At 32.5% G+C, this 14,344-nt stretch overlaps 1 protein-coding gene across 2 annotated transcripts in view; it reads right to left on the bottom strand.

Annotated features, from left to right (window-relative positions):
* LOC139503680 (uncharacterized) overlaps positions 1–9,404 on the bottom strand; it is a 167,587-nt gene extending 158,183 nt beyond the window's left edge. For both annotated transcript variants that reach the window (XM_071293499.1, XM_071293502.1), the window contains exons 1-2: positions 9,287–9,404; positions 4,702–4,884 (exon numbers count right to left, since the gene is read on the bottom strand). In XM_071293499.1, coding sequence (XP_071149600.1) covers positions 4,702–4,884; positions 9,287–9,362 — 259 coding nt within the window. In that variant the 5' untranslated portion in view covers positions 9,363–9,404. The remainder of the gene's footprint in view (positions 1–4,701; positions 4,885–9,286) is intronic.
* Between the last annotated feature and the right edge of the window lie 4,940 nt (positions 9,405–14,344).

The following is a 14,344-nucleotide window of genomic DNA, read 5'->3' as shown; positions in this document are numbered from 1 at the left end:
ACATTATTTTTATAATGCGAATCTGTTAATTCGAAGTAGAATAAAGAACAATTAAGTCATTTATTACTAATACGTACAAATATATATGTTTTATTCAAATTTACAGTTCTCAAATTAATGTTATATTCATGTTTAAAAGAGATGTGGAATATACATGAATGAGACAGGCTGCAACCAAACATCAAATACGACATATAGTGGGAGATATTATGGACATAATTGTGCAAATCGTGATACAAGCATGAAATTTGGTATAAAGGTTAACTAAATGATACTTATAAAAAATCCGCTGCTGGCCAGAAAAAATAATCATTTTTTCAAGATGGCCACCACACATTTTGAAAATGGCTTCATAACAAATTAGCCAGTATTTGTTAATCCTTTGAAAGGTGTTTTATATGTAAAATCCATTGTTAGATTTGATAAAAAGAACATGACAGTTCATACATAACGTCTAGACAATACATTAATGAAACTTAAGGTGACTTCCGGTTTCAAAATGTCGGGTAACGAGTAAAAAAAAATCGATTTTATTTTACTTTCAAGCAATTTTACAAGGGATTTAAATCCTTGAAAGTAGTGTTATGTATAATTCAATGTAAGATATGATAAAACGTTTACAACAGCTCCTTAGTACGACAAAACAACACATAACTGAAGAAAAATAGTGGTTTCCGGTTCCAAATTAGATGCAAGTACGTAAACAATATTTTAATAAGTTTCATCAACTTAACAAGTAATAACACAAGCATGAAAAACAAGCATGATGTTTGGTATACAGGTGGACTAAACGATAATTAAAAGAAATCAGGTGCTGGCCATCAAAAATTTCCATTTTTTCAAGATGGCCACCGATCATTTTAAAAAGGCGTCATATCCAGGTGTAAATCTTTGAAAGTTGTATTATAGGTATAATCCAATGTAAGGTTTTATAAAGCGTAAATTACAGTTCGTAAAGTACGGAAAAACAACACATAAATGACAAAAAAGAGTGATTTCCAGTTTCAAAATGGCGGCAAAATGTTTAAAAATGTTTTTTTTATAATTTTCATAAACTTAACAAGTGAAATCTCATTCTTTGTTAAGATTAAATGCCTAGTTTTGTTAGAAAGACAGGTTCGTTATCTTTAAATTATCGGACAGTAGCCAATAACAAAACTCGCACAAGGAAGGACGGTAGCATTTACAGGCACCAACACAACTGGATTTTTCGCCTCCTCCTTTCAAAAGTTCCCGACAGGAGGATGCAACTTTGGATATGCTCTTTGGATGTGCTCCGAAAAAAACTCTTGTAGGCGGAACTACATCACAATGCCGTTGCTTCCTGGGTAAAAATTTACATCGTGCCTCGTTAACAGCAAATAATGATGTTGTTCTGTTATACATGATGCAAACAAATGCTTCTTTTATGTCCTTGTATGTGTCTTTATACTTCAGCAAAGAAATAAGTACGTCCCTTACATGTTGAAATACTTCCTATGTCATCCAAACTGACCTATTCCCTTAGTGTCACATGCACCGAATGTATGAATGAAAGGAAGAGTAGCTACACGAGGACCAAACGCATTTGATATATCAAGTACAGGAAGCCATCAATAGTCTTCATTCAGCCAAAACCTATTCACAGTTTGTTCCACCATATTTTTGGAGTGCTGCAATTCTTAATACTACTACATCTGTGTCGGTGCTACCTTAAATTACCGTCCTACAACAATTTTCATGATCAGGCCGAACATGGACAAACATTCGTATATCTGCTTCTCCATGCTTACAAGGGGTAGCTGGAAAGTATCCTTATTAGTCTCTACAGAAGCATTTCTGTCGGCAAGACACTTGAAAAATTTCGTTTCGTTGTCATCTTCGTAGAGAAAACTACTCAAGAACCCAACTTTTGTCTTCTCACATCTAGCCTTTCAATGATTCATTTAGTAAATCTAACACAATATCTACTCTTGAATACTTATCGATGCAAGATTTTATTTAAGGCCGTAAAACACAATTGCAAAATCATCCAATATTGATTCCCTACAAGGTGACCTGGAATTAACCATTGCTGCTCTATCAACGATAAATGCGTCAGAATTTGGATATACAAATTACAAAATGTTTCAAGTTTATCCATTTGCACCGATTTAATACCACTGTTTAAAATAACACCCGAGGACAAAAACGGAGGAGCAGTTTGTCTTTATGGATTAAGAAATATTCCAAATCAATTTGTCCACTGCGACAAAAATAAAAGTGTAGAAAAGATATCTAAGAGCTCTAGCTTTGATTTTTACAAAAACGTTTACAGTTTTATTTTACCGACATGATAGGAGTTTTTTTTTTTAATCTGGTTATAAGAAACCGGTTCTCCTTCGTTTTGTATTTGCTTCAAACGATCTTCAAATTATTTGCCTTTGATCTTTTTAAAGAGACCCTTGTGTGTTCATTAAGTCGTTCATCTATTATAGAATGCCTCAAACCACTAGATCTTGCAAATTTATCTGATAGTGCTCTGGTCTAGTTACCATCAATACGTCTTAATGAGGTCTTCGGTTAAACCTATGACAACACATCGCCTTTTACAATTGCATTATTCTGTTTTTGTCTGATCAATTGTGTTATAAGAACAATATTTTCTGGTCTTACGTACAGTAAAATTATCATTTTCAAAATCAATTGCCAACTGTGGGTGACTTAGGAGAAGGGAAGCCATATCTCGGAGAAGGTCGGTCGCGATCGAGAATATGTTACACGATCAAGACCTAAATGAATACAGTATCATGCTTTATATGGACTGTTTGTACAAAATCTGACTCATGAAATAAGCATACTACCAAATTCACAAGAAGTTCTTATTTGATAATTGAACGCCAGGATTTGAAATGCGGTAGAGATGACTATATTTGTCTACGCCAGTCTATCAAATCATTGAACGTCACAGAGTCATGACATGAGTTATCTGATGCGCGTGTCTAGTCCTAGGTACATTTTAACATACATTCAAGAATATGCCGTTCTAGGTGTTGCAATAATGGTTTTAGTGAGGACACATGACACATGTGTCCATCTACCGTCACGTAATATATCACCAAAGAATTTTAAGACAAGTCATTTCAATGTGAAATCCACCTTACATGACGATAAACCTATCGTCTGTACAAATCAGGCAATTCCCACTGAATATCCATTACCAAAAGTGGCTGATCAGCCGTTACTTTTGATGTTTTTCTCGTTTTAACCATATTTTCCATCTTATCCATCAAATACCTGATCATTGCAACTGAATTGGCTTGTTTTTAAACAGTGGCATCATAGATTTTACGCTTACTTGCCTTTTAGAGTAATGAGATGAACTACGATTTATACCAGTTTGCCCTGGTAGTACAAACAAATCACTCATTATGTCTAAAAATAGTTTGCGCATGCGCAAAATTGTTAAATCATGTGTGTCATAACCTTAATAAATGTTATCAAACCAAATCATAATATCATTTAAAATCCCAAATCACTTATTTTACAGTAAATAGTTAAAATATTTTTTAAGGAATTTTGTTACATTTTCGCGCATGCGCAAACCCTGTATGTGTCAAATACTCATGTCTAGTGAATTATTCACATGTAAAGAAGGTAGCTACCAAACATGACAGCTGTTTTTCACTAAAAGAAGGTAAACGAAAAGTTTTCCAGAAAAAATCAGTATTTTCAAACTGAAAAAACAGCCATTTTAGAAAACGGCGGTGGCCATCTTGAAAAAATGATTTTTTTTAATGGCCAGCAGTTGTTTCTTTAAAAGTATATAATAATGATGCTTTGTGGTAATGTTCATGCTTGTATCATCATTTGCACAATTCCCTCGATTTTGCCTGTTAATATCTTCCACTATCAGTAGAAAAACATGTCAGACGACTATTCTTATATCAAAGATCGAAATAGGACTGCAAAAAGATATCGCTAGTGAATATAGACACAGACATATCGTATCGGTTAAACTATGTGTGATTGTGACCATTTAATTACAAATTGTCGATTTAAGTCGTTCTTTCTCGCCGAATTCTGTTACAAAAGTTTATGTTTAAGGAATGTGCGCTTGCTAATGAAGTTTTTTTCTGTGTGATCTTGTCCGAGTGTAACGATATAACATGGTTGTTACCAAGAAATCAACGTTTTGAGGTACAATACCTGTTACAGATAACTGAAAATTATAAACAAAAGCTACATAACCGAATGACTGAAACAACAACTTAATAGAACAATTGAAAGAACCAATTAGTAGTAAAACTAAAAAATACATACAAAATAGCTTCTAGCGTCAATGTTGCAGTTTGAAATATACAAACAATATACCAACAGTTAATGAGAAGGGAAACAAAAAGATGACGAAAAATTTTCAATTCAATATTAAACTTTCTACCACTTATTGTTATATTTTTATCCTATTTCACACGTTTGATTTGTTTGAGCTTTTTAAATTGTCATTTGTTAAGGGACGAACGGCTTTGATGTTGCCATTGAAATACCTCACTTTGACTGTGCGATGACTAAAATCAACATTGGCGCTGTTTCATTGCCTTTTGTGAGTTCCCTTTTTGCTGTGCATGTTATGACTTGGTGTAATAGATGGATATTCCCCATCTTTGTTTTTCATTTTTAATAATACAGTGCACATGTTAACGATTTTGCTTGCGTCTTCTTCGCATAAATATTATATCATACCTTTAAATTCTATCCAAGGTGAATAGGTTGAATATGCACCTACCCATGCCAAAACAGATGAGCTGGTACACGTATCAGACAAAACAACTTCATTTCTAGATAATCCAGTAACATTGCAAGTCCCTGTTAGGTCATCTGTTGAACCTGTTACATTCTGCTTTGACAAGTAAATGTTGATAGTATCTACAACAAACAGAAACAATAAAAATGTTTTACAACTTCAGGCATATGACAGTTGTTATCCATTCATTTGATGTGTTTAAGTGTTTGATTTTGCCATTTGATTACGGACTTTCCTTTATGAATTTCCTAGACGTTCGGTACTGTTGTTATTTTAATTTTTTCTCCAGAACCGCTTTCTGGTGAAAAGATGGATCTGACATTTGTTTCCTTTATAATGCAACCTTTTTGTCAGTCTTATATGAAAGTAATGAAATTTTGGCATATCTCTTGGAAGATAGTTTATACTCTTTCAACAAATTGGGCATGCATATTACTTTTTGTAAACTGTAAGCTTAACTATGACGTGTTTCATTACTTTAATTCACTTACGTATTCATACGTAATGCGTAGTTATAAAAATCAGTAGGAATAAAAGCGTCCTTGTTAAACAAGGAAATGTTACTACAATGGTGGGTGTTGTATATAAACAAATAATTAGATAAAAACAGTCCTGACGCACCTTTCACAAACAATTTTAAGAATAAAAATACTGTCTCGTTAGTCATACACATTTCAGTTTAACTTCAAATCTTTAAGTTGGTATTTTTTGGGTTGGGGTGGGGTTAGGGGGTGGGGGGTGGGAGGAATCAGAGTCGCTGACAAGGTCCTTTCTTGATGTAAGTTTAAAAGTAGATTTGATTTTTTTTTATCTGAGATATCCAATGAATCCAAACTTACATGTAATTAGTTTAACCTTAAACATGGTGATGATGTACCTTTACTCAATACTTGTAACTCAACATTTAGATTTAAGAAATAACTGTACTGTATTTGAAGCTCTGTCGGCATCAATTGGTGGTTTAATGGTCACAAACTAAGTCGACTGGCGACGCGTTGGCGGATACAGTAAAGGGTATTTGCGACCATCACATCACCAATTGGTGCCGTCGGAGCGTAAAATACAATATTTTTTATCTCCATTCTAATGAAACTGACATAAAACAACGTTAAATCATGCGTTTAAAATCTGTCATATGTCGTCTGCGCTTGCGCGTAAGTTTTTCATAGCAACAATTTTGAATTGATGCCATGAAATTTTGTGACGTTACTCAATCAAAACAATTTTGCATTAGAATAACGTATATATCTCATTTATCCTCTGGTTTCCTTTTGTTTTTGTGTTTTCTTTTAATCTATTTATTTCTTTAAGCAGCGGAATGCTTCTTTTACTTTATTTTATATGTTTGATATTGATATTGAGTATAATACCAAAACTAGACGGTCCGTTTAAAAACTAAAATCAATGACAAACAGAATGTTTTCAATTTTCAAATTGTAAACTTACCATTTCACAGTAGTAAATACTCTCTTACCTATTGTTTTACTTTTACTTATCTTAGTTCAGGCAATACGCACCTGAATGTGAAAAATACACAAATGCTTTAACAAGGATGTGTAACTGACACAAACAGATTGCAGAAGAGTTATTGAAAGAACATTTGAAATAATAAATGAATTTGTTTAACAGTCACCATAATGGATCGGTTGTCCTTATTCACTAGCAAAGTGTTTTCGTAGAATAAAATCTTTTAAAATACCAGTATAATAGTCCGATCTGTCATTAAATGGATTGTTTTATATTCTAGAATGTGATATTTTATCGTTATTGACGTGTCCATGGTGGGTGAAGCATGCATAATAGATGCTGATATTCTGTAGAAATAAACTAGTCTCATTCCTTTTGAAATTCATGCAATTCACCTAGTTTTTATTTGTGTTGAATTGATATGTCTCTTCTACGCCAAATGAACATTGGTAGATTAATGTCGCTTTAATTTAAATATATACCCCATTTACGACTTCATATATTTTTTAATGAAGATAAAACTAAAAAGAAAAGAAATTCTGTACATTCAATAGCTTGAATTTATATCTGTTTGTTTGTTTTTCGCATAATGGCAGTAAAATCAAACCCTGCTATTCCATAAACAATGAGGTTCTGAGTTCGTACACTGCACGTTACAGGTGTGATCCAATCCTATCTTAATTGACCGTTTCCGAATTTTAAGGACTATGGGTTATTTCATTGTTCGTAACCCAATATGAAAATAACGTCACGACATTGGTTGAATTTTGATTGTCTTGGACGTTTTCAACCAATCACGACGTTTTGGTGAACACTTTTGAAAATATTACCAAAAAATCATTTGATTCTGAAACGGCGAATTGACTAGGATTCACGTTTTGTTTTCCTTATAAAACCAGTGGTTTACACTGGATACTGCGTCTTCCTCAACCAATAATAAATTGCCACCAAGATATAGCGTCAAAAAATCAACGTTGCAGTTAACACCAAACTTAATTAAAATCATTTAGTTTTTTTATATATTCAGTTTTCACAAGACTTAAATGGTCTACGAATGTAATCAATGCAATTTCTGTTTAATACTAGTAAGTCGTTAAAAAAATACTGTTAGATATATCAGCCTTCTTTTGACGTAAAGATTGTAAATAAAGGCAACAGTAGTATATTGCTGTTCAAAAGTCATAAATCGATTGAGACAAAATCAAATCCGGGTTACAAACTAAACCCGAGGGAACACATAAACTATAAGAGGAAAACAACGAAACAGTAGAAGTGAACAAAAGATAAATGATAATGCAAAACATACAGAAACGAACTTTAATCATTATCACTGAACTAGTATATATTTGTTTAGGGGCCAGCTGAAGGACGCCTCCGGGTGCGGGAATTTCTCTCTACATTGAAGACCTGTTGGTGACCTTCTGCTGTTGTTTTTTATTTGGTCGGGTTGTTGTCTCTTTGACACATTCCCCATTTCCATTCTCAATTTTATTTAAGATAACAACTGTCATTTTCCTCATTAGGTAAGGATATTTTAAGAGAAAACAATGGTGGGTTGACCTTGTATTGTGGCTAGCCATTTTTCGCACTTTTGTGGCAATGTACAAGAAGGCCTGACGTACTTGACATATTATTTTTGTAAATTTCCGCTTGTATAATACAATAAACTTACTGTGCATTCATAATTGTATGCCCTCTCTATTTAATTTCTGGATAACGGTTAAGTTTATTGTTAAGAACTACTTGTTTTAAGACACTTGGTATTTTATATTTCCTTATTACGAGAAATAGTGTTAAGACCTATACATGTTATAAAATCACATTAAAAAGAAAAACCAAATGACAATAATGTTAACATGAACAATTGATACAAAAATTCAAAGGGTTGTCACTCTAAGGTCCAGCGTTTATACCGAGTCATATTTTTTTAATTGTCCGATCCTCAATTAATATCCATAGTAATTATCCACTTTTTATTGTTGTCTAAAAGCAGAAATATACTGTGCTCGGAATTTAATTAAATCATTAATAAGCACAAAACATTGAAAACAATTTTTTTTTTAATTTTTAGTTTTTTAATTTTTTTTTTGTATTTACATGTACTACTTGACCTATGACTTTAACACATTCCAGTTTCTTTTAGAAGTGCATTAAGTATTTAGTAAGGCTACCATTGGTCGGTTTGTGTGTCAAAGGGAAGGAGGCGAAGGAAGAGAGGGGAAGAACTACATGTCTCCACCCGTTCTACAATTTTGTTTTAAATGATACAATTAAGAAAACAAGTGATAGCGAATGTAGTTATAACACTAAGAAGCGAGAAGACATCTAAATGATTTTCTCTTTTTTCTCTTTTTTCTTGAAATATCTTGTTTTCTTCCATATCTTCTTGATTGATGAAATACATTAACCTCAATCTAGAGTGTAGTTATACACTACATGTACTATATATAAAGTTTACTTATAATACTACAAAGCGAGAAGACATCTTAATTGCTTTGTACTTTTTCTTGGAATTTAAAATGTTTGGTAAATGAAATCAAAATATTTCCAGAAAAATAGGTTTTACATGCATGTACATATCATTAGATTCATTGTCATGATGCAAAACAGTAATTGTATATAAAAATAAAGAGACGTGGTATGATTGAGAAAACTCTACACCAGAGACAAAATGGCTATAGAAGTTAACAACTATAGGTCACCGTACGGCTTTCAACAATGAACACACATTGTACCGTAAAGTAGGCTATAAAAGGCATCGAAATGACAAAATTTTAATAATTCAAAGAGAATGAACGTTTGTTTAAAAGTTATTTTAACAAAATTAGTTAAATAAAGGCAACAGTAGTATACCGCTATTCAAAACTCATAAATCCATGGACAAAAAACAAAATCGGGGTAACAAACTAAAACCGAGGGAAACACATTAAATATAAGAGGAGAACAACGACAGTTCACTTATATAAACTATACAACTTCTTTCTTGATATGCTTTATATCAAAAGAAACAAATAGCTAATTTCTAAATCTAAAATGATATTTGTAGTATGGACATACCTGAATCACATTTGCATATAAACAGTGATAACAATCCATTTATAAATATGTTAAACGTTATATACATTCCATTCATGTTCTACAAGAAGGTAGAGAAAAACCTGACCAGCGAGTGAATGAAGAGATTTCCCGGTCGGAAATTGAATCAAGTATTTAAGTAACGCTACATTATAAACGATTAAAGAGTCTAAAAAACGCAAAGTTCCGAATAAACGGGGGATGTAATATGTATATAAATAAAGCTGTATAATAAGTGACTGATTTGTCACGTAACTGTATCAATCCGGATCCTTAGGAGGATGTTATATATTATTATTTTTTTGCTTGAAGCTTGTATGCAATAAACAATTGATTATAGTTTACATTAATGCACTTTTGTACAGTATGGACTTTGGTCACTGGTGAAGGCCGTACGATGACCTATACTTGTTAATTTCTGTGTAATTTGAGCTCTTGTGGAGAGTTGTCTCATTGGCAATCATACCACATCTTCTTTTTCTTTTTTTTATGGCGTTGTTGTCTTGATTTACGATTCCGACAAAACCTATTGCGACCACTATAAACAAAGCATTAATACAAAGTATAGGAGAATTCATAGCATAATCATAGAACATCCTTATGCGATGCAACGATAAATATATGCTTGTTGTTATAGTGATTAAGATAATAACACAATTTTGACTGCTGTACACTTATTTTTGACATTTTTACCTGTAATGTCTGGTATGTTTGTTTTGTTCACACATGGTTGTCAATATAATGTAATTTGATGCAACTGTCATACAAGTGAGAGGATTAGCAAGCGATAACGCTAGATTTAATCCACCATTTTCTACATAAGAAAATATCTGTACCAATTCAGGAATATGACGAATGTTATTCATTAGTTTGATGTGTTTGTGCTTTTGATTTTGCCATTTGCTTATAGGAACCCTCCGTTTTAATTTTTCCGTAGAGCTCAGTATTTTCGTTATTTTGCTTTTTCTATCATGGTCAATATGGTGACAGTACTGAATTAGAGGACTGTAATGTATTGGACAGGGAAGTTTGGTCTTAAACAATTACTGTGTAGACAACGAGAGGTGTTTATCAATCAGGCAACAGTTCATCAAACTGTTCAAAATTTCCATACAAAAAAACCCGAAAGAATCAGTTTAGTTCTGCTTCAAACTATAATAAGAAAATTTATTTGACAGTTATCCCCAAAAAATGTCATATAGAGTTACTGAATAAAAAAATTATGACAAATGTCTTTACCAAAACGTCTATTACGCATAATCTAGTTGAACAATTTGAAGGACCATTCCTAAACATCTAAGGCCGTGTTCACACCAAACGCTGTGTGCAGTAAACATGTTTACATTTGGTTTAATGTAATGCACACTAGTTTCACATTAAATTTGTTCACATCTATACACCTTGTTAAGCTACCTGTACATAAGTTTTGTTCACACTTGTAAACTATATGTCATTTAAATGTTCATTAAGTAGAACAGAATTCAAATTTTCAAACAACTTTTCTAGCAGTTAGGAAACGACAATTTGACTTTAAAAAAAAGGGGGGGGGGTGATTTTACCACAATTTGATTTTAAAAAAAATCGGATCATACAGATGATTAGAATGCACAAATATTCTGAATCCAAAGTTTGCCCATACATTATAGTGTCAAATATTGAATTGGTACCATAGAAAAAAAAAAAAAAAAAAACTTTCGCCCGAGAAAAAATTCTGACTCAGACCCCCCTCCCCCTTTTTTTAAATAAAGTGGTTGCTCCTTTACGAAAGTCATTTTGGATGATTTGCAGTAGTTTAAAGGTGTCTCGATTACTCATTAAAAACGTAGACTGCATCAGTTAGCTTACAGACCAGACGAAGAAATAGAATTGCGATGTTAAGGATCACTACATTTCTATCTTTTCTGTTTGTTTTAAATGGTATTTTTTCTCCAAGGAGTATTTAGCAAAAGGAGGGGGTTATGGTTTTTTCTAACTGTATTTTAACGGACTTGAGATACTGCACAAACAAACAATTAGCCTCACCCTTTTTCAGTATTGCACTTATGAGTGAATCGTTGTCAGTTGAGTAAAGACCAGTGGCAAATATTTCTGTCAGTGCATACGTCCAGTCGATTCGGGAAAACCTTTTCAAATGAATTATGTGTTCGGCAATGATGATGGATGAGTCTTGATAAGGAGTTAATAAGGCTACGTAAAAAAAATTATAACAAATAAATATATTAAGTTTAGACAAATATTTCTGCAAAGAACTTTATTTATAACTTAATAAGTGTTATAAGTATCAATGCTATATACAAATCGCTTCTTTTTTTAAATATACATGGGAAAATTAAAGTTCTGAATGCCTAGTTTTGTGTACACTTAACCTACACAAGGCCTACATTGACTATCGACTGCATGTAGACAAAACATGATTAACACTACATGTAAACATTGAGTTTTATCAATGAGAACGTAATGATGTTTAGTTTATGTGTGAGTTACACTAACACAACACCGAGTTTAGGTCAATGTGAACACGGCCTAAGATGCATGACTTTCATGTAAATAAATAAGTATATATATATATATAAGTCATGTCTCATATTAAAGATTCATGGAACAAACCATTCTTGTGTATTGTCTGGGGAAGAAGGCATATTTGCTAACCCACTACATGTCCAAATTCATTACATATAGATAGGACTATGCTTTCGAAATATGAATTTCCTTGGGTCCATAATCTGTATATCTCCTATGGAACGACCGTCACAATAACTATATAAAGGTCAAGTTTTATATGCTTGGAATGGGATGTAAATAAACAGGAAGTTGAAACCACTCGGATGGAAAATTATATCTCTTTGTAGATTTATAAACCTGGATGACAAAAATAGATAAGATTTATAAACCAAGATGACATAAATAGATAAGATTTATATATAAACATAGATGACATAAATAGATATTTTTCAACAAGTAATTACTAAAAGTTTTGGTATGTGGCAGAAAAAGTTGGTTCAAGAACACAATCAATGAAATACAAGGAATCTATTTAATCAAACGTAAAGGTTATTTAACAAATAGTTTGATTCAAGTCGTCTCTTCAATATGTTGTCATTCATTTCCCTACTAAAGTAAGTGAGTAGTATGACGGGTGCAACAATTGAAGCAGGATATGCTTATCCCTCCGCAATACTTGATTTCAACCCTTGTTTTGACGTGGTTCTTGATGCTCTGTGTTCAGTTTTCTATGTTTTATCATTTGATTGTTTTTGAACATATATGTTGTCGTCTGTGAAACAGATATTTTACAACTAGCCCGTACAATAAGAGAATGGATGATTTTATTTTCACCACTAAAAACTCTTGGTTTAGTAGCTTTCTTGTGAGCAACAACCAATGTAGCACGGATTCCCATTGCATACTTTTCTTCTGTTTTTCGATTATGAATATGTCGAAGGACTGTGTTCTACACTGCTTGAGCTCTTTCCAATTTTCAAAGGTTTCAGGTTTACTTTAGGTGTAATGCCAACAAATTATAGTGCGTCACATTCAAATGCATACACAAAAGGTTCGAACAAAATGCCCTTGAATTTACAGTTTTAAGAAAATAATCCTACATTTCATAGCAGTAAAATATGTCCGGATCATTAACATATATCTTGGGCATTTTAAAGCACAATTATTTTGTTATTTGGTGTTTTTATAGAATATTTAAGAAACGTGAGGTTACATGTTCACTAATGCTTGTACACAGGTAAAATCAACGTTAAAATTGTATTGCTATGATTCGAGTGATGGTTATTTTCGTATATGCAATGCTATGTTCTGTGAAATTTTGTCTATAATAGAAGTTCTGGACAGGATAAAACTTTACTCATGCCAAGTATACCTTTATTTGAAACATTGATAACTTTTGCAAAATCTTATGAAAAGTGCAAATTTCACAAAGACTTTTAGGAGAAATCAATGGTGGTATAACACATTAATCCTAATTATGTGAAAGCAAGATATCACGAATAAACTATAACCGTAAGTGCTATAAGACAAGAAAAAAACTTCAATATAAAAGCTTCATTCATCTACGGTTAACTTTGCATGAGGAACTTTACCGTACTTTGACTTTATAGTTGTTTATTTCTGTATCATTTTTGGTCTCTTGTAAAGAGTTGCCTCATTGGCCCCATTCCACGTATTATTATTCTATAACACATATATAAATAATAAAAAAAATACATATTACTTGATTTAATAAGTAAATCAAAAGGATAAGAGAAAATACAAAAAGTCGTGGGACAAAACATTCACATCCTTAGAGATATAAAAATTTACTGACCCTCTTCAAGTCATACTTCCCTTGGACGATGGTATCAAAAATATTAATTTCCGTGTGTCAATAAATCTCCATAACTCAATTCACGACGGATCGGGCTGGGAATTTAATAAACAGGAAGTTGGAACTTCTAGGATCAAACATTATTGCTTTTTGTAGATTTATCAACTTAGATAACTTAAATAAATATTTGTGACAAGTATTCATTAAATTGTTTATTACGTTGCCATATAATTTGGTTTTAGAACACAATCGATGGCTAATGAGGAAGTTATAAAACAAATGTTCTAAATGGTTAACTTTGAGTCCTCTCTTTAATAGTTATAAAACAGACACAATCTTGAATGTGTTGACCCTATGGAATATCTGTGTAACAGTTGAATATGCATATTTTCAAACTGTCCTCATTAGTTATAAAAGGTACCAGGATTATAATTTAATACGCTCCATGCGCGTTTCGTGCACATAAGACTCATCAGTGATTCTCAGATTAACATAGTTAGAAAGCCAAACAAGTACAAAGTTGAAGGGCAAAGAGGACCCAAAATTCCAAAAACGCTATGCAAAATACGAATAAGGTAATATATTCCTGGAATGAGAAAAGCCTTAGCTTGGTAACGATTTTTCTCTCTTTATATACCCTCAATTCCACTGCCTATGTCAAAAACTATTAAAAAACTGAACCCCTTATTAGAGCCGAGGTAAGTCATTGAACTAACTAATAA

The sequence above is a fragment of the Mytilus edulis genome, chromosome 14 (genome assembly GCF_963676685.1).
Source record: "Mytilus edulis chromosome 14, xbMytEdul2.2, whole genome shotgun sequence".
Lineage (NCBI taxonomy): Eukaryota > Metazoa > Mollusca > Bivalvia > Mytilida > Mytilidae > Mytilus > Mytilus edulis.
This window is presented reverse-complemented; position numbering and strand designations above follow the sequence as displayed.